The following is an 18,439-nucleotide window of genomic DNA, read 5'->3' as shown; positions in this document are numbered from 1 at the left end:
AGCATCTGTTAACTACCTTCTGCAACAATTAGGATGTTTGCCATCTCATGCTAAGAGACTATCAATGAATTTCATTGTGTTGACCACAATCACTGCCAGAGATGGGTGATCAGCTGGTCACCCATCATCTCCTGGCTATATTGTATATCCCTTAAACTGCTGGTTCTCAACTTTGAATGCACATCAGATAGTGTCCAGGCAACACCCAAGCCCATTTACAGCAAAATCTCTGGGACTGGAATCCCAACATCACTTTTGTTTTTGGAAAGCTCCCTAGTTGATTCTAAGTGCTACCAAAATTTAGACCCATGCCCTTAACCTGAACAAACCCTCCCTCCCCGTCCCTTTCACAGTACCTGCTGGAAGTTTGCTTTGGATCAGGAACCGTTTCTGTATCTTTAATGTGTTCTTGGAACATCAACTCCTTCCTTAACAGAAATATCCTAAGGGCTCCCCCTCCCCTACACTTTACACTCCACATACCCAAGTCAGGAGGTGACTGGATTTTTTGCTTGCCTCCCCACCTAAGGCCCCTTCCAAACCACTTCTCCTTCTTGCAAAATCTCCTACTACTCTGAAACTCATTCATGAAGTTGTACCAACTTCCTACCTTCCTTACTGCTGCCATCTGCTATCAACCTCCTCACTCACTAAAGATGGTTCACCTCACAGACTTCTCTTTCCATCCCTATTCCCATTTTCTTTCCCTGAAACCCATGTATGCTCCTGGCCTCAAATCCTTGACCTGCTGAGTTCCAATCTTCCTCTACCCCACTTCACCTCCTTCTCATGGTCGCCCTAGTCTTTGTCTTCTCTGGAAATTTGTTTCTCAAATCTGTTTTTAAATCTCACTCTGCTTACCATCTCTTATCCTCTTAAAGTTTGCTTGCTCAGTCACTCCCACTGCCACCCTTCTTTGACCTTGTCAAGACCTCTAATCCTCAGACACTCCTTTTTCTGTGGCTCACCAGCCTCTTCTTGGCTTCTCCTCTCTACTTCTCCAGACTTGATTCTATACTGCATCAGTATAATCAATCCCTCAAAAGTACTGTCAGCTTCTCTGCATCCCCACTCGCTACTGGACTCAACTACAAAGACCCAATCCTGCTCCGGCTTCAACTCTCCACCTTCGGTTGCCTGCACACACAGCAGGGCTCTGAGGTCCTAACAAACCTCATGCAGACACTCAACTACGCCCAGAAACCATGCTTTGCTTTGCCACTGTGAAGATAACAATTTCATACCTTCTCCTTAAAACTGCCTGCTTGGGAAACAGAAACTATCAGATGGAAATGCCATCTTCCCATCCCTAAATCGACAATGCTCTCTAACCTTGCGCTCACTTTCATCCCACTGGTTATGGTGGAGGAAAGACATAACCAACACCAATCTCTCCTATTGTGGTCTGAATCTATTCTTTTTTTTTTCTTTAACTTCCAGCTTTATTGAGGCATAATTGACAATAATTGCTTATATTTAAGGTGTACAATGTAATTATTTGATATATGAATGCACTGTGTAGTAATCACATTAATTAACATATCTATCACCACAGTTACCATTTGTGTCTATGTGTGTGGAGGGTGGGGTGAGCACACTTAAGACCTACTCTTAGCAAATTTCAAGTGAACAATACAGTATTATTAACTATAGTAACCATGCTGCACATTAGCTCCCCAGAACTTATTCATTTTATAACTACAAGTTTGGGCCAGGCACAGTGGCTCATGCCTATAATCCCAGCACTTTGGGAGGCAGAGGTGGCTGGATTGCTTGACAGATATGAGAAGTGTGATTTCTGTTCCCTCCAATCTGGCTTCCTTCCCCATCACTCCATAGGAATTTTGTGTTGCAATCACCAACCTCCGTTTTGTTTTCTCAACCTTACCTTTCTTAGCTCCAAGGGAATTTGGTAAATGATACTCCTTCCTTTTTGAAATGCTCTCCTCTGTTCTTCCAGGATAAAACCCTCTTCTGGTTTTTGTCTTTCCCCTCTGGCCACCCTTCAGTCTCCTTTGTTGGTTCCTATTCTACTTGATCTCCAAATATTGAGTCCTTCAGGCTATCTTGAGCCCTCTTCACTCTGGACTCTTCCTGGGTGATGTCATGTTTGTTTATAAGTGCCATCTACATGACAGTGTCTTGCAAATTTCTATCCCAGTCCAGACCTGTCCTTGGAGCTCTCAACTAGGTACCCAACAGCCTGCACAGCACCTTCAGTGGGATGTGCACCTCAGAAGCACCCAACTCAGAAGGGCCAGAGACTGACTCCCTCACCACCACCCCTTTCTCCCTCCCATCCTCACCTCACTCATGACATCACATCATACCCCGACACCCAGGGCTTCTGCCAGAAACCTGAGATTCACTCCTAGGTCTTCCTCTCACAGGCCCTTAGGCTTTGTTCCATCTCTGTCACTTCCCCACTGTCCTCCTAGTCACAGCTATCATTATCTCTGATCTAGGTAATTGCAAAAGCCTAACTGGGGCTGGGCACAGTGGCTCACGCCTATAATCCCAGCACTCTGGGAGGCTGTGGTGGGTGGATCACCTGAGGTCAGGAGTTCGAGACCATCTTGGTCAACATGGTGAAACCTCATCTCTACTAAAAATACAAAAATTAGCTGGGCATGGTGGCGGGTGCCTGTAATCCCAGCTACTCAGGAGGCTGAGGCAGGAGAATGGCTTGACCCTGGGAGGCGGAGGTTGCAGTGAGCTGAGATTGCGCCATTGCAATCCAGCCTGGCTGACAAGAGCAAAACTCCATCTCAAAAAACAAACAAAAAAGCCCAACTGGTTTTCCACTTTTTAGTTTCCGTTTTCTGTACAGGTGCCAAAATTACTTGTTAACAAAGCATGTACCCTGACTTACCCTTCGATGGTTTCTCATCCCTTCTAGAACAAATAACGCCCTGGCTGACCTGGCCCTGCCACTCTATCGAGCTTTATTTCATGCTCCTCTGATGATTCTACAAGGTACCAAGCTCTTTCTTGACTCAAGCCTTTGTGTCTGTCATTCTCTCTGCTTGAAAGCTGATTCCCTGGCTCTCAGCAGGTTGGAGTACTTTTTATCCAACAGCTCTGTTTACAGTCACCTCAAAGAACCCAGGTCCAACCACCTGATGCACAGCGGGTTCCCCTATTCTTCTCATTACTGCGCCCAGTTTTTGGTTTTGCCTTGTAGAATATACCAGTCTATTATTCACCAGTTTGTCTCTGCTTCTAGAATGTAAGCTGTATGAGGATGAGGGTGTCTTAGTCACAGCTTTATCCCAAGCCTAGCATGATGCCTGGCACATAACAGGCATTCCATTAGTATTTTGAGAGATCATCTAAGTTTGGCATCCTAATTTCACATGAGGAAAGAAACTCAACTAAGGGCCCATCATTTTCCTACTTACTCAGATTGTTGCACTGAGGGCAATGTAGTAGTTAAAGGCACATATTCTGGTACCAGACTTCTTTGGTTCAAATCCCAGCTCCTCCAATGACTAGTTGTGATGCTGGGGAAATTACCACCCTTTGTCTGTTTCCTCACAGGTAAATGGGGATTATAGTATCTATATCTAATAGGATTGTTACAAAGATTAAATGAATTAATAGAAAGATGATACCTGGCATATGATAATTCTGCTCTTCATTATTATGTAAACTCAAAAAGTTTCTTCAACCCCCCAACCCCTTACTGTGCTTAGAACACAAGAAACAATGTTCTTTGAATGATATAAGTAATAATTTCCCACAACTTTTACCACTCAAGACAGAACCTATGTCTGGCCTATACAACTAGACTTTCTCAGATACTTCGAGGAGAATCAAGATCTGATCCCCGTGGCAAAACAAACAAAACGAACAAGTCCTTCATGAGTGGACATCAATTTTGGTCATGCTGATCTTTTGGAGAGCATAGAGGATTCACCTGCTAAAACAGAGAATGCTATTTTCTCTGTCAAAAGAAAACAAATAACATACTACTTTATTACCTGCATTGCCCCCAACAAGAGATTTTTGTAGCAATACATTAAGGTAGCAATAATAATTTTTAAAATCTTAAAATAATCAGTGGCCTACAAGGTTACTAAAAAGTGATTGAGAATATAGGAAAATACATTAAATGACCATTTCACATTTATTTTGAAAGCTATTCAGACACGAGACGGTTTTAAAAAGTGTTAGAATTAATGTTTTATTGTCACGCAGATGGTAACTGGGTTTATGTCTTCATATTTTATATTTTTGTAAATTAAAAAAATTACAAGTTTTAAATAGCCAATGGCTGGTTGTGTTTTCAGAAAACATGATTAGACTAATTCATTAATGGTGGCTTCAAGCTTTTCCTTATTGGCTCCAGAAAATTCACCCACCTGTTAAGAGAATATTGAATTGACATTAGATGTAGCACTCTAGCACTGTTTTATACATAAAATATGTATAAATATGTATTTATATATATACATATACATATGTATATGTATACATATGTATAAATATGTATTCAGCATAGAATGAAGGAAGAATAGGGGTGGAGGGAAGAAGAGGTATAATCTTACTTAAAATAAACTTCCCTGAATAACATACAGTTCATTTAAGTTATAAACAAAAAATATCAGAGAAAAGTCAAAAGACTCAAGTACAAATTTTCTTTTACACAATACTTAACAACAAATGAACTGCCCAAGTCTAAGAAATTCTATGTGCTTTATGATATAAATAGGACTAGTTCTAGGAAAGATTGATTTTCAGTTAGCTGTCACATTATGTACTTAAGCCAATGAATTCTGGCATATTTAAAAATTCTTAAAAGCAGAACTTGGTGATATGCCTCAATCTTTAAAGGGAACATCACTCCAGTGATTTGTTCACTTATACTGGGTTTCCTATTGCCCAGTTAGAGTTTTAAAGGTCAGATGTACGTACCTTTTGTCCCTTCTTAAAAAACTGGAATGTTGGCATGCATTTGACTTCACACTCTGAAGCAACATCCTGGTAGGGAAAGTAGCAAGGGGAGAGGATTAAATACAAGACTGCGAGTACTGAGCTTTGACAGAAGTAATCCAAAACCAGAAACTTTTCCCTGTCATGTACCCCACATTTCAGCATGAGGACATTACATTCAATATAATGAATATAATGGCAGTACAAAAGCCAAACCGGTTATATTCTCAATGAAGAAGTTTTATTAATATTTACTTCCTTTGACGGGCACATTAACAGGCAGAATTTTCAGAATGTTACTAGCATCAGATACTCCAGCGATCCAATATGCTCTTTAATCCAATCAAATTTTCAACTATTTTAAGTATCATACAAAGAAGCAACAAAAAATTCTGCTACAATTGGACTCAGTATGATAATCTTAACTATTCCTCAGAACTAGTACCTCTTATTTCTTGCTCATAATTTTTCCAGTTTTATTATGAAGGCAGAGTACACAGAATGATTATATAAAGGCTAAAAAGCCTAAAAAAATAAAAATCAATTGTTCAAGAACAAAATAATAGTAATCTAAAGGAATAACCCCACACTGGGTTTACTGATTATTATTATTTTTGAGACAGGGTCTGGCTGTGTCACCCAGGCTGGATGGAATGCAGGGGCATAGTCTCAGCTCACTGCAACCTCCACTTCCCGGACTCAAGCCATCCTCCCTCCTCAGCCTCCCCAGTAGCTGGGACTACAGGCACATGCCACCACACCTGGCTAATTTTGTGTGTGCGTGTGTGTGTGTATATATATATATATATATATACACACACACACGCACACACACAATATATATATATTTTTTTAATAAAAAATATATATATTTTTTTAATAAAAAATATATATATTTTTTTATAGGGACAAGGTCTCTCCATGTTGCCCAGGCTGGTCTCAAACTCATGAGCTCAAGTGATCCACCTTCCTCGGGCTCCCAAAGTGCTGGGATTACAGGTGTGAGCCACCACACTCAGCCTCCTGCTTATTTTTAATTAAAAACTGATTTGTGAGGCCAAGGCCGATGGGTTACCTGAGGTCAGGAGTTCGAGACTAGCCTGGCTAACACGGAGAAACCCCATCTCTACTAAAAAGACAAAAATTAGCCAGGTGTGGTGGCACACATCTGTCATCCCAGCTACTCAGGAGGTTGAGACAGGACAATTGCTTGAACCTGGGTGGCGGAGGTTGCAGTGAGCTGAGATCATGCCACTGTATTCCAGCCTGGGTGACAGAATGAGACTATCTCGGGAGGAAAAATAAAAAGACTTTGTGAATTCTCAAACCTTGCTGCAGTATCAGAATTACCTGAGGGGTACTACAAGTTTCCCCATCAACCCCATCTTAAACCATTACAGTTGAAGTCGGGCTTCAGGTGACTCTGATGCTCTAACCTTTGAAAGCCATCCTACTAAGAAAATCGACAAATTCCTAACATTGCAAATTGGGCTAGTTGATCCGTATTTTCTCCTCTCCTAGAAGTGGCTGTTACCACAGCTAAAGATTTTTCTACAGCTCAAAGGTAATTGAAGTAACACACATTCCTCAACTGTGGAATGCTAAATGAGAACTCTTATAATACCCCATGCTCAACACATTGTTCATGCTATAAGAGGGCAAGGTTTGGAGGACAATACCACGAAACTGGTTTGGTTTGGAGCCCAACAGAGATTGAAAATGTCAGCCAGGCACTCAAAAGAGGACTGGGAAAGAAATATAGAACCACTCAGCACCTAAGCAGCAAAAGCTATACAGGACAGCAAGCAAGCAGGCAGGACTGTTGATAACCAAATCACGGAAACCAACGGAGAATTCTCAAGGGGAAGACAGGCCAGCTACAAACACTATGACGACCTCTAGGATGGTGGGTGGCACTACTGTTGAGGAGTTCTTTCTAGGTAATCTTTACTTTTTCTTTTAATGCTGGACACCTGCTGAGCATGAAAGTACAGGTTCCAGTAAGAGGCACAAGGACAGTAATGGCTGGAATAAAAATGGTGAATGTTTATTGAATGCATACTATTGAAAACTCACTCCAAGTAAGGGTCAGAGGGAGGTTACCATTTATAAAATAAGTATCATAACCCTGTTGGCTGTCAGAGAAATAAGGTTGGTCTATCATTTTCAAAAGGGCTACTACTCATACTTTTCTATCAATCTATGGAGGCAAAGTTAAAGTTCCTCAGTTTGTCAGAGGGTCACTTCAAGGTTTTAAAAGACACTTTCAGGCCAGGCACGGTAGCTCATGCCTGTAATCCCAGCACTTTGGGAGGCCAAGACGGGTGGATCACTTGAGGTGAGGAGTTCGAGACCAGCCTGGCCAACATGGCAAAATGCTGTCTCTACTAAAAATATGAAATTTAGCCTGGTGTGGTAGTGGATGCCTGTAGTCCCAGCTACTCAGGAGGCTGAGGCAGGAGAATCGCTTGAACCCGGGAGGTGGAGGTTGCAGTGAGCAGAGATGGTACCACTGCACTCCAGCCTGGGCGACAGAGTGAGACTCTGTCTCAAAAAAAAAAAAAAAAAAAAAAAAAAAAAGATACGTTCAGGGTGATGAGGGTGCACCAAGCAGACACGAAGGAGGAGCTCTGTCATACGGAAGTCCTCGAGTGCTTTGCACACCTATAGTAATGCACCATATAACATTTAGGTCCACAACAGATTGCATATATTGTGGTGGTCCCATAAGATTATAATGAAGTTGAAAAATTCCTCTCACCTAGTGATGGGTTAATGTCATAGCCCATCGCATTAGCTGGTGCAAACAAATGTGCGCTGCAATTACATACAAAGTATACCACTACAGACTGCTTCACCTGTGGAGCAGCCATTCTTTTGTGCCTTTACTTTCTTAATAAACTTGCTTTCACTTAAAAAAAGCATATCACTACAATTATGGACAGTATATACTACTTGATAATAAACACCTAGGTTACTGGTTTTTGTATTTACTATAATTTCATTATTAATTTAGAGTGTACTCCTACTTATTTTTTTAAAAAGACAGTTACTATAAAACAGGCTCAGGCAGGCCCTTCAGGAAGCATTCCAGGAGAAGGCACTGTTATCATAGGAGATGAAAGGTCCATGCATGTTACTGTCCCTGAAGACCTTTCTGTGAGACAAGATGTGGGGATGGGAGACAGTGATACTGATGATCCTGACCCTGTGTTGGTCTAGGCTAATGTATGTGTTTGAATCTTAGTTTGTAACAAAAAGTTTAAAAAGTCTTTTTAAAAAAAGCTTATAGACTAAGGATATAAAGAAAATATTTTTGTAGAGCTGTACAATGCATTCGTGTTTTAAGCTAAGTGTTATTACAAGAGTTAAAGAGTTAAAAAAATAAAAAAACTATAAAGTAAAAAAGTTACAATAAATTTATTGCTGAAAAAAGAAATTTTAAAAATAAAATTTGTAAGCATACAGTGTTTATAACGTCTACAGGTTCTAGGCCTTCACATTCACTCACCACCCACTCACTGACTCGCCCAGAGCACCTCTCAGTCCTGCAAGTCCCATTTATGGCAAGTACCTTATAAAGGCATACCATTTTTTAATCTTTCATATCATGTTTTCACCATACCTTTTCTATGTTTAGATACACAAATACTTACTGTTGTGTTATTAACCGCCTACAGTATTCAGTACAGTAACATGCCTTACCTGTTTGTGGCCTAGGAGCAACAGGCTTTACCACATAGCCTAGGTGTACAGGAGGCTATGCCATCTAGGTTCTGTAAGTACACTCTATGTGTGCGCAACAAAATTGCCTAACATTTCTCAGAAAGTATCCTCATCATTAAGTGATGCATGACTGTACTTCCCAAAGGCAGTAAGAAGACGTGTCCTCAGTACAGTATGGTGCATTGGTCTGCCTCAAGGACTGACTTTACCTTCTGTGCTGCAGTGCCATTACCTGTTCAATGAGGGTGCTAATAAAAAATACTCTTATAGTTATTGTGAGGATTAAATGACATAGTGCATGCAAAGGGCTTATCATGGCATCTGGCACCTATTATTACTTTCAAATAAAAATCAAGGCTGGGCGTGGTGGATAATCCCAGCACTTTGGGAGGCCGAGGTGGGTGGATCACCTGAAGTCAGGAGTTCGAGACCAGCCTGACCAACATGGTGAAACCCCGTCTCCACTGGTGTTTTAATTTTGTAAAAATACAAAATTAGCCAGGCATGGTGGTGCATGCCTGTAATCCCAGCTGCCCAGGAGGCTGAGACAGAGGATTGCTTAAACCCGGGAGGCAGAGGTTGCAGTGAGCCGAGATCATGCCACTGCACTCCACCCCAGGTGACAGAGCGAACTCCATCTCAAAAAAAAAAAAAATCAAGTTGCTATCTGATAGGATCAGTGGCAGTTAGAATTTCTCTATTCCAGGTGCAATTTTCCCCTAGCTAAATTGACCTTAATAAGACTAAGTTTGATTAAAACAAGGAATAAGGATTTTTCACAAAAATGCAATTACACTCTTTAAAAAAAAAAAAAAAAACTCTGGGACACATCTAGAATAGTAACTTAACAACCATATCACATTCATCATTCATTCATTCCACACCTATACTACATGCAAGGCAGGTGTGCTAGGTGAAGGGGCAACCAAGGTGAATTAAGACAGGGTCTCTGATCCTAGGAATCTACTGAGACTAATGGTAAAGGACAGACATAAAGATCATTATAATAATTGCCAAGATTCACTGAGTACTTAGGGTACACAAGGGGGTAAGTGGAGAAGGGGTGAAGCTCATGACAAGGAGTTAGTCACGTAGGAAAGGAAAGGACAGGCCAGATGGAGAAGACAGCACAAGCCAAGGCAGGGGTTGCCCAAGGCACAGAGTCAAAAACTGGCTAAGAATACACAATCTGGGGTTGTTGCGCCCTCCCATGTTTCGAGAGCACTGCCATATGCCTGTTTTAAGTGACCCTTCAGCCTTTATTGGATATTCCATGTTTGCTCAATGAATAAGCAACCTTGGGAGGTTGATGGGGCAGGTCTTAAAGCTCAAGGAAGAGGAGTGACTGGCCTAAGCAGATGCTAGTGAGCCAGGACTGGAAGCCAGGTCCAGCGCCTCTGTTGCCACACTGCACCCCTCCCGCATGGCCTTTCCTTCTCCACTAGGGCTAAATGAAAATGCTCACATATCTGTAAAGGGCCCCGAAGTGATACCTCCTCAACCGGCTCTCCTAGGTCTGTGGTCATGTGCTAAGCACCCGATCTACACCCACCACAAGACAGAGCATCCTCTGATGGGTAGTGCTTAAGGTCAAGGGCTGGGAAGCCAGAACACTTCACTTTAAATCCTAGTTCAGCCACATACTCACTGAAACTTCATGAACAACCTCTGTGTTTCAGTTTTCTCATCTATAAAATGGGGATGATAACAGCACTCAGGATTAAATGAACTGATACTTAAAAACTACCCAGAACAGTGCCTGGTATATACCTAGTGCAAAACAAGTATTTGTTAAATACAACCAACCCTGGAATTTCTTCCAAATTATCCTCTCAGGTACCTTGGTGTTTATTTGTTAAAACATTTGTGGTTTCTAATTGACTAAAATCAACCAAGACTAGAATAGGCTTGCAAATGCAGGTTCTCAGGCTACTGCAAGTTCACAAAGAGCCCTACAAGCGGTCTCATAATTTGGTGACTCCATCAAGCCTATGGATGTAATGATCATAGCTAAATTCAATCTCCATTTATTGCACATCTCAGAGTGTAAAGTAGAATGTAGAGTTTTAGAAAGGTGGGTGGCCGATAAGATTCAGAAGTCTCACTCATTTATTTTTGTTTACTTTAGGATGTGATATACAGCTCCTGATAGCTAGGATTAAGCTCCTAACTTGCCTGCTCTTCTGAGATAGAACTTTTTAGATAGGATTACAGTTCTAGAATTATTTGACATATTTATGGAAAAAAGCACTGTGCAATTCAGAGAAAAAGGCCAATGTGAAAAGCTCAGCAGTATCTCATATTTCCAGCTACATACCTGACAGTCATCCACATCTACTTCAAGGAATATCACGTTGGAATACTTTTCAGAGAGGGACTGGAAAATTTAAAATGAAAAATCCAAAAAGATTTAGAACTAGGTAATGGCAATCAACATACTCAAGCTTCTTAAATGGAAACTTAATAAAAGTAGAGACTAATTAAAGATCCAAAAATTTAGATCTTTGGAGACATAGATCTAAGAGACATAAATTTTCTCTAAATCAAATTTTTCTTAGTATAAAACAGTTTGGCATATCAAATTCTGAGGCTGGGATTCAAATTCTGAAGCTGGGATTTCAAATAAGGCCCATGTTTCAATGTGGGGGAAAAAAGAACTATTTAAGACAAAATTAACTTCTAAAATTTGTTTTCAATGGGCTACATGTATCAAACCTAAATTATTTGTTATACTACTACTTTTAGATCAAAGATCCAGCCAAAGAAACTCCCCCACCGAAACCAAAATCCTTTAACTGTCTTTCTTTCCTACCGTTGTGACCACCAACCCAAAAAACACAAATCTCTTACAAAGTAGACATTGTTTAATACTCACATGAAAGAAAGGCTTGATCATTTTGCAAGGCCCACACCACGTGGCTGAGAAGTCAACTACTACAAGTTTATCACCTGCAGCGTCCAAGGCTTCCTGAAAAGCAGTCTAACAGCAAAAGAAAAGCTTATATTAAATAAATAGTTAAATATTAAACCTTCAAAAGAAAGACTCGACACAATGACACAAAGCACATTCTGGAGGTCCTCCTTTCAGGACCTACTTTTTAGCCAAAAAAAAAAAAGATCCCCAAACAAGCCAAATAAAACTCAGTTTGAAGAAATTCTATACATTGTTGGTAGTGTTACTTGATAAGATGAAACAAGATATAATGTGTAGAGTATACTGACATTCTCTTCATGACTATTTTATAAAATATTGTGAACTGGCTATTTTTTCTCTACACCAAACAAAAGGAAAATAAAAATAGACATTTGTAGTAAAAATGTTTCCATGTCAAGCCTAGGTATATGGTAGACATTCATTAAACACTTATGGATTATGAAAGGGGTCACTTGAAGTCACAAAGGCATAGGATTTTGCAACTGAAACATCAGAAGTTACTTAAAAATAAAAGTTGGCTGGGCATGGTGGCTCACGCCTGTAATCTCAGCACTTTGGGAGGCCAAGGTGGGCGGATCACTAGGTCAGGAGTTCGAGACCAGCCTGGCCAATATGGTGAAACGCTGTCTCTACTAAAAATACAGAAACTAGCTGGGCGTGGTGGCGTACGCCTGTAGTCCCAGCCACTCAGGAGGCGGAGGTTGCAGTGAGCCAAGATTGTGCCACTGCACTCCATCCTGGGCAACAGACGGAGACTCCGTCGCAAAAAAAAAAAAAAAAAGCTATGACTTTTGATTAAACTCATTTGTCTATGGTGGACCATACGAAAATCTAAAATTTTTTGAAAAGTCAAGGAAACTCACCTTCCCCAAACCTCAACACTCAGACATCACTGTTGACATAAGCATAATGGGGTTTCCAGAGCTGAGATCACATGTTTACCAACCTTTGATTTTTGCCCTTTATTTTAAAACTACACCCTTGTCATTCATTAAATGAAAGTTTTCGTTCCTCATGAAGGAAATTTTTCATAGATATTATTTTTCATAAGGAATGCTTGTTAAATAAAATTCTCAGTAGAAATGATCAAGAAATCTCTTACCACTAACTTCCCTGAATTATTTACTATCTAGATACTGTAACCCTGGGAACCGAATATTCTAGTTACCAAGGACTCATTTTTGTTTTGTTTTGTTTTTGAGACGGAGTTTCACTTGTTGCCCAGGCTGGAGTGCAAAGGCCTGATCTCGGCTCACTGTAACCTTTGCCTCCGGGGTTCAAGTGATTATCTTGCCTCAGCCTCCTGAGTAGCTGGGATTACAAGCCTCTGCCACCAGGCCCAGCTAATTTTTGTATTTTTAGTAGAGACAGAGTTTCGCCATGTTGACCAGGCTGGTCTTGAACTCCTGACCTGAAGTGATCCACCTGCCTTGGCCTCCCAAAACAAAGGACTCATTTTAACCACATTAGTACGTTAGTGCTGACCAAACCCAAAAACCAAACCAGAGCAATTAAGATAAATCAAAACATAAACATCTATATCTGAAATCTAGGTTTTCTTCAAGGAAACAATGCTGGTCAAGTAGGTTTAATAAAAAATGAACATTCCCCGCCCCCCCACTGCCACAAGAGGTCTCGTAAAGAAAGAAATCAAATAAATAAAAAACCATAAGATAAAAAACCAAATAAACAAAAAAAACCCAACAAGAAAACACTAATATGACCTCATGTAGTAATAGTTACTTCTCTAGATTTCTAATTTCTACCTCATGTTTTTGGGAAAATAATTCACAAATGGTGTTCCTGAGAAAGGTAGGACAACACTTTCATAAATTTTTTAGTTATGCAAATCCCTGAACCCCACCTCTAGAGGTGGAGACATGGGGAGAGCTGCAGCAGGGTACATAGAAGTATAGCAATTGTTTTTCCAAATCATCACTTATTGTTCCAGATCAATTTCATTCAAAGCCTTCCCTAATGTGATTTTCAAGAAAGTTAAACCAGGCATCCTTTATTGCAAGATCCAGGTAAGACAGGAAAAAAGGTCAAGAAATGCCAATGTCTGGTTGAATAGACATTTTTGTTTCTTTAACATGATTAACCCTCATTAAAAACTTGAGATTACTTTCAAGAGGGAAGGTATTTCAAACGTACTCAAGGCTTTTCCAAAACAGTTCTGAATCAAATTTAAGCACAAGTACCTAAAATTTCTGAAAAGAGGCACACAACAATAACTTTTAGCCTAACTGAACATGAGTTACACCCCACGTATGTGCAGGCTTTATGTACAAATTCTCTTCTGATACTTCTAAACGGGTATCAGCTTGACAATTATTCAAGATTGTATTACTAAGAAGAAATCACAATTTCTAGCTCCCAGAAACTAACAGGATTAATAAATGTCTCCATCACTGACACCAATAATCTGGGGGAAGCAAAACAGTGTAGTTGGGGTAAATAGGAGCAAGAGTCTAAGATCTCGTTGCCTCAACATACCTACTCTGAGGGTAATAAGTGTGAGTGGTTTCTGAAGTACTTAGCCAAGTGCCTTGTAGATGGGAGTTCAATAAATGGTAGGTGTCTTTTTTTTTTAAAGTGTTTATTTCTTCCTCATCACATTTACAGTCAATTATTCCATTCCTCTCTGAAATAGATCCCAGTTGGCCCTAAAGCACCAACAGAGTACCTCAGAAACAGAATTGTTCTGGATGGCAAATGGTGCCAATTTGGCCCATTAGGATGAAAATGTAACATGTATTCAATATTTACAAATAACAGGCTGGGCGTGGTGGCTCACGCCTGTAATCCTAGCACTTTGGGAGGCTGAGGTTGGTGGATCACCTGAAGTCAGGAGTTCGAGACAAACCTGACCAACATGGTGAAACCCCATCTCTACTAAAAATACAAAATTACTGGGCATTTTGGCAGCGCATGCCTGTAATCCCAGCTGTGCAGGAGGCTGAGGCAAGAGAATCGCTTGAACTCAGGAGGTGGAGGTTGCAGTGGGCCGAGATCGCGCCACTGTACTCCAGCCAGGGCAACAAGGGCAAAACTCCATCTCAAAAAGACAAACTAACAAACAAATAACAATCAAATTAGTGTAACTTTCGATCAATGACTTTGGATTGTTATTTTGAGGATTAATTGATTATCAGGGCCTTTGGGCCCCAGGCTGTAGTGCTTTTTTTAAAGTTCCTGTCACCCTTGTACACCTTTGTCACCGGTAGAGGAGGAAGGTGCCACCATGCTCTGACAGCTGGGAGGACTAAACTGTGTGTTCCAGAAATCCTAATCAACTTTGTTTGTAGTGTCTGGATTTTGGGACAACTAACATAGACCACTCAAAGGTCTTCTGGCTCAGTGGAGGGGGTTCTTAGCAGTTGGGTTATACTGAGGTTGCCAGACCCTGGAGAACAGAATCCCAGCCCCACTCCCTTCCCCAGGAATGGATTAATAATTTGTCACACAATAGGTGCTTGGAAAAAAGTATATGAAAGACAATTCACTACTAAGGATCTTTTCAACACATGAGGGCTGCTAAAATGAGAATCCCACTAAGAAAAAACTGATTGAGAGGAAGATAAAAGATGACAGTGGCAATCAACATATGAGAAAAAAATACTGAGAGTCAATAATAATCAAAGGAACAAAAGGATCGGGGACACATTGCAGACACACTTCTGTTTCCGAAGCCCACCCGGCACGAAACAGGTCAGGGCACCCGAGGCGGGCGAGGACCCGCCCTCCTCTGCTTCCCGCAGGTGGGGAGGGGTAATCGCAGGGTAGGCGCTGGCGAGGGGTCTTCTACCATTCGAGCAGTATCAATTTCCTCCACTCACTTTTCTGACGCTGCATTTAACAAATATTTCTGGAGTGGCTACATTAGACTAGACACTGCGCGTTAGGCTCTGGGTTTCCCAGTCTACAAGGTTTTAGGCTTGCAATAACTTTCAAACATGGGAAGGCTGTTTCGCCTTGGGCATTTTTAAGAGGACAAAACAACGATCGGGATACCGATAGGTCGGCGAGCAGGCAGCAGGGCGCGGCTGCTCCCAGGAGGAACCCTGGCTCCAGCAAAACCCACCGACTGAGGGTGAATCATGGACGGGCAGGGCAGCCGAGGCCCCCGGGCCCAACCTTGGGGACTGAGTCATTCCAAAGCCACTGCTGCCGGAAACGCGCCCTGCGCCACAGGAGTCCCGTGGGCGCGGCCCGGACCTCACTTCCTCGCGGTCACCTGGGGCCCTCGGGCCTCCTGGACAGACCTGCACGTGCCAGGGGGTCTCCAGCCGCAATCCGCCCCCTTAGTGCGGATACAGCACGCGTCACCTTTGGGGCCGGGCATGGGTGGAGGCAGGCGGGGGTCTCCGGCCTAGACCCGCTCCCAAAGGGAGATCACTACCCCCGCTGCGGGTGGATCACTTCACATACGGAAAGGCAGCGGCGGCCAGCGACCCGTGCCTTCTGCAAGGGCCCTCCCTATCCTTGCCTGGGGCCTGAATCTGGATACAGATGGGGGGCCAAGGGCGGACCCCTTCCATTCCCTCATCTTCCTCCAGTCGGGGCTGCCCGGACGGGAGGGTGCAGGAGGCGCAGCGTGGGGACTCCTCACGCTGTCTGCGCTCTCACATCCCCCGGACGCTCCCCGCGTGCGTGGAATCCCCCGGGGAACAGGGTGCGAGAAACGCTGGGCACCGCCACTCCGCCCTCCAGGGGACCCTCGTCCCTCTCCTCCCTTCCTCCGGGGCAGGCTCCACCGCCTCGGGCGCGCCCAGGCCGCTGCTTCCCTCAGTCCCAGGCCGAGACGCCGCGTCCCTTTCCCCTGGCGATGCAGAGGGGCGGCCTCCGCACCTCCCGCCACCGCCTTCCCCAGTTACAGAGGCCGCGCGCGGCGCCGGCACCCTGGCCTTCCCCGGGAGCGCGTACCTTGCTCTCGATCTGCTTCACCATCTTGGCTGCTGGAGTCTGACAAGCGGCTGTAAGGACCGATGGAAACGGATCCAAAGCACCACACAGAGCTTCAAGACTCGCTGCTTGCTCTCTCCCTTTATAAACTGGCACGCCCGGCGTGCGTGTGGCGGGGGCGCGCGCGCCCGGCCGGACCTCCGCGCCCGTCGCTGCGCCCCGGCCACGCCCCGCCCCTGGAGCCTGCGAGCCGGGATCGGGGCGGGGCTGGCGCAAGCGTGGGGCGGAGCTCCAGGGCTTCAGCTCCTGTACCCCCAAGCCCAGCTCGCACACCAGCTGGAAGTGGGGATCAGCACTGCGCGTGACGGTGGGAGGCGGGGAGACGGACAGTCACCCCCAGAGACACAAGGTCCCTGCCGGGTCACCTGGGGATGCGTCCGCCGGGCCTGAATCGAACACGCCCACGCTCGAGATGGGGACCGCCCAGGCAGGGCTGGATTCCTCGAAAACGGCCGCCACGCCCCGGCCCCCCCAGCCACGTGAACCCCACAAAGTGCTGAGTAACGGTGACCGGGAAGTATCTCGGTGTGTACGTCCTTGCCTCCTCTCCGGAATTTACCGTGACCGTTCTCTTCTCTGTAACCTCCTTCTGTTCTTTCATTTTCACTGCTGAGCCCGCTGCTCCAGCTTGACACAGCGGTTTAGTGCGGTAGAAACGACCGGGGGACTGGTTGGGCTCTTGACCATCAGACAGCTGCGTGTGAGATGGAAGTGCCACCGGGTTGAGCTCTGCAACTTAGTTACGCAGTTGTGACCCTGGAAAGGTCCTGACCTCCTAAAGTCTCGGTGTTTCCTTCTGTAGAACGGGAATCATGATGGTCTCAATCTCACGGTGGTGGTATTTTGAGGGTTAATAGTGCTTGCAAAGGACCGTGCTTGGCACATAGTAAACACTCCATAGATAGTTCTTACTATTCGGTGTCTTGCAGGGACTGATTGGGCCTGGCCACCTTATACAGCATTTACAATGGCACAGCACGCACATTTGTGTGAGATTCTTCTAACAGAGGCAGACTCCTGGAACAGAAGTCGGAGTTTGCATTGATCCAGGAATGCCTGTTGCAGGTTATGTCTGGCAGGGCTGGGGATTGTGGAAGGTGGGTATGTTAGTTGGCCTTGTGGAGCCAGGAGGGCCTGTCAGCGGCTGGAAGTGGAGGTTGAAAAGCTGCTCACAGGAACGAGAGCCAGAAGGCTGGGAGGGAGAGTCCCAGGTCTGTATTTTCAGAGCTGAGCTGTTCCCGATGAAGCTGCAACTAGGTGTGATTGCCTAGGGGTGGTAATACTGCTGCCTGGCTGCCCCCTGAAACCCCTGGCTTCCTTCTTTCACTCTTTCAGACAGAGGAAGGGAGGAAACCAGAGGTTTTGAATCTATTGTGCAAAGTTTCTAGGGGGCTGAGGAGCACGGAGCATGAATATGGATATAGGCAAGGGACACATTCTATAGACAGCCCATAGGGAGGGAAGACAGACTGCCCTGAATGCAGCAATGTTCCCAAAGAGAGGGAGGTTATTGGGGCAGAGAGGAAGGAGCTGTATGGAGCACCCAGAGCAGAATCTATAACCTGCTTTTCTGCTGCTGGGTTTTCAGTTCAGCTGCATCCCAGCTTCCTGACTTTTATCTGTTTGTTGGTGAATTTGCATGGGTGATAACAACAAATCATTGAGTTCCAGGAAGGGGCAATGCAGGCCATCCTCAGCTGGCTTCTCTCCAAAGACCTTCCAAATGTCCAGTGACTCAGTGAAGGAGGTACTCCCTCTCTCCCACCTCCACAGAACCAATGCAGAGTAGATGTGGAGGATGGTACAGTTATAAGGAACTGGGAAGCCAGTCTGGACTCTGCAATTTGACTCCGTTGTCCTCATGCCTACTCTACCACT

At 43.9% G+C, this 18,439-nt stretch overlaps 1 protein-coding gene and 1 long non-coding RNA gene across 2 annotated transcripts in view; one reads left to right on the top strand and one right to left on the bottom strand.

Moving 5' to 3' along the window:
* Window positions 1–4,160: 4,160 nt before the first annotated feature.
* Window positions 4,161–16,851, bottom strand: TXN (thioredoxin). The gene is made up of 5 exons (XM_003810884.5): window positions 16,523–16,851; window positions 11,537–11,641; window positions 10,979–11,038; window positions 4,918–4,983; window positions 4,161–4,364 (listed from the first exon to the last, which is right to left on the bottom strand). The coding sequence occupies exons 1-5, from the start codon at window positions 16,544–16,546 to the stop codon at window positions 4,302–4,304; spliced, it is 318 nt and encodes a 105-aa protein (XP_003810932.1). The 5' UTR covers window positions 16,547–16,851; the 3' UTR covers window positions 4,161–4,301.
* Window positions 16,787–18,439, top strand: part of LOC103784842 (uncharacterized) — a 28,591-nt gene continuing 26,938 nt past the window's right edge. The window contains exon 1 of the long non-coding RNA XR_610529.5: window positions 16,787–17,086. This is a non-coding gene — a long non-coding RNA (uncharacterized LOC103784842). The remainder of the gene's footprint in view (window positions 17,087–18,439) is intronic.

The sequence above is a fragment of the Pan paniscus genome, chromosome 11 (genome assembly GCF_029289425.2).
Source record: "Pan paniscus chromosome 11, NHGRI_mPanPan1-v2.0_pri, whole genome shotgun sequence".
NCBI classification, from domain to species: domain Eukaryota; kingdom Metazoa; phylum Chordata; class Mammalia; order Primates; family Hominidae; genus Pan; species Pan paniscus.
The sequence above is the reverse complement of the archived record's forward strand: the minus strand, read 5'-3'. Positions and strand labels throughout refer to the sequence as shown.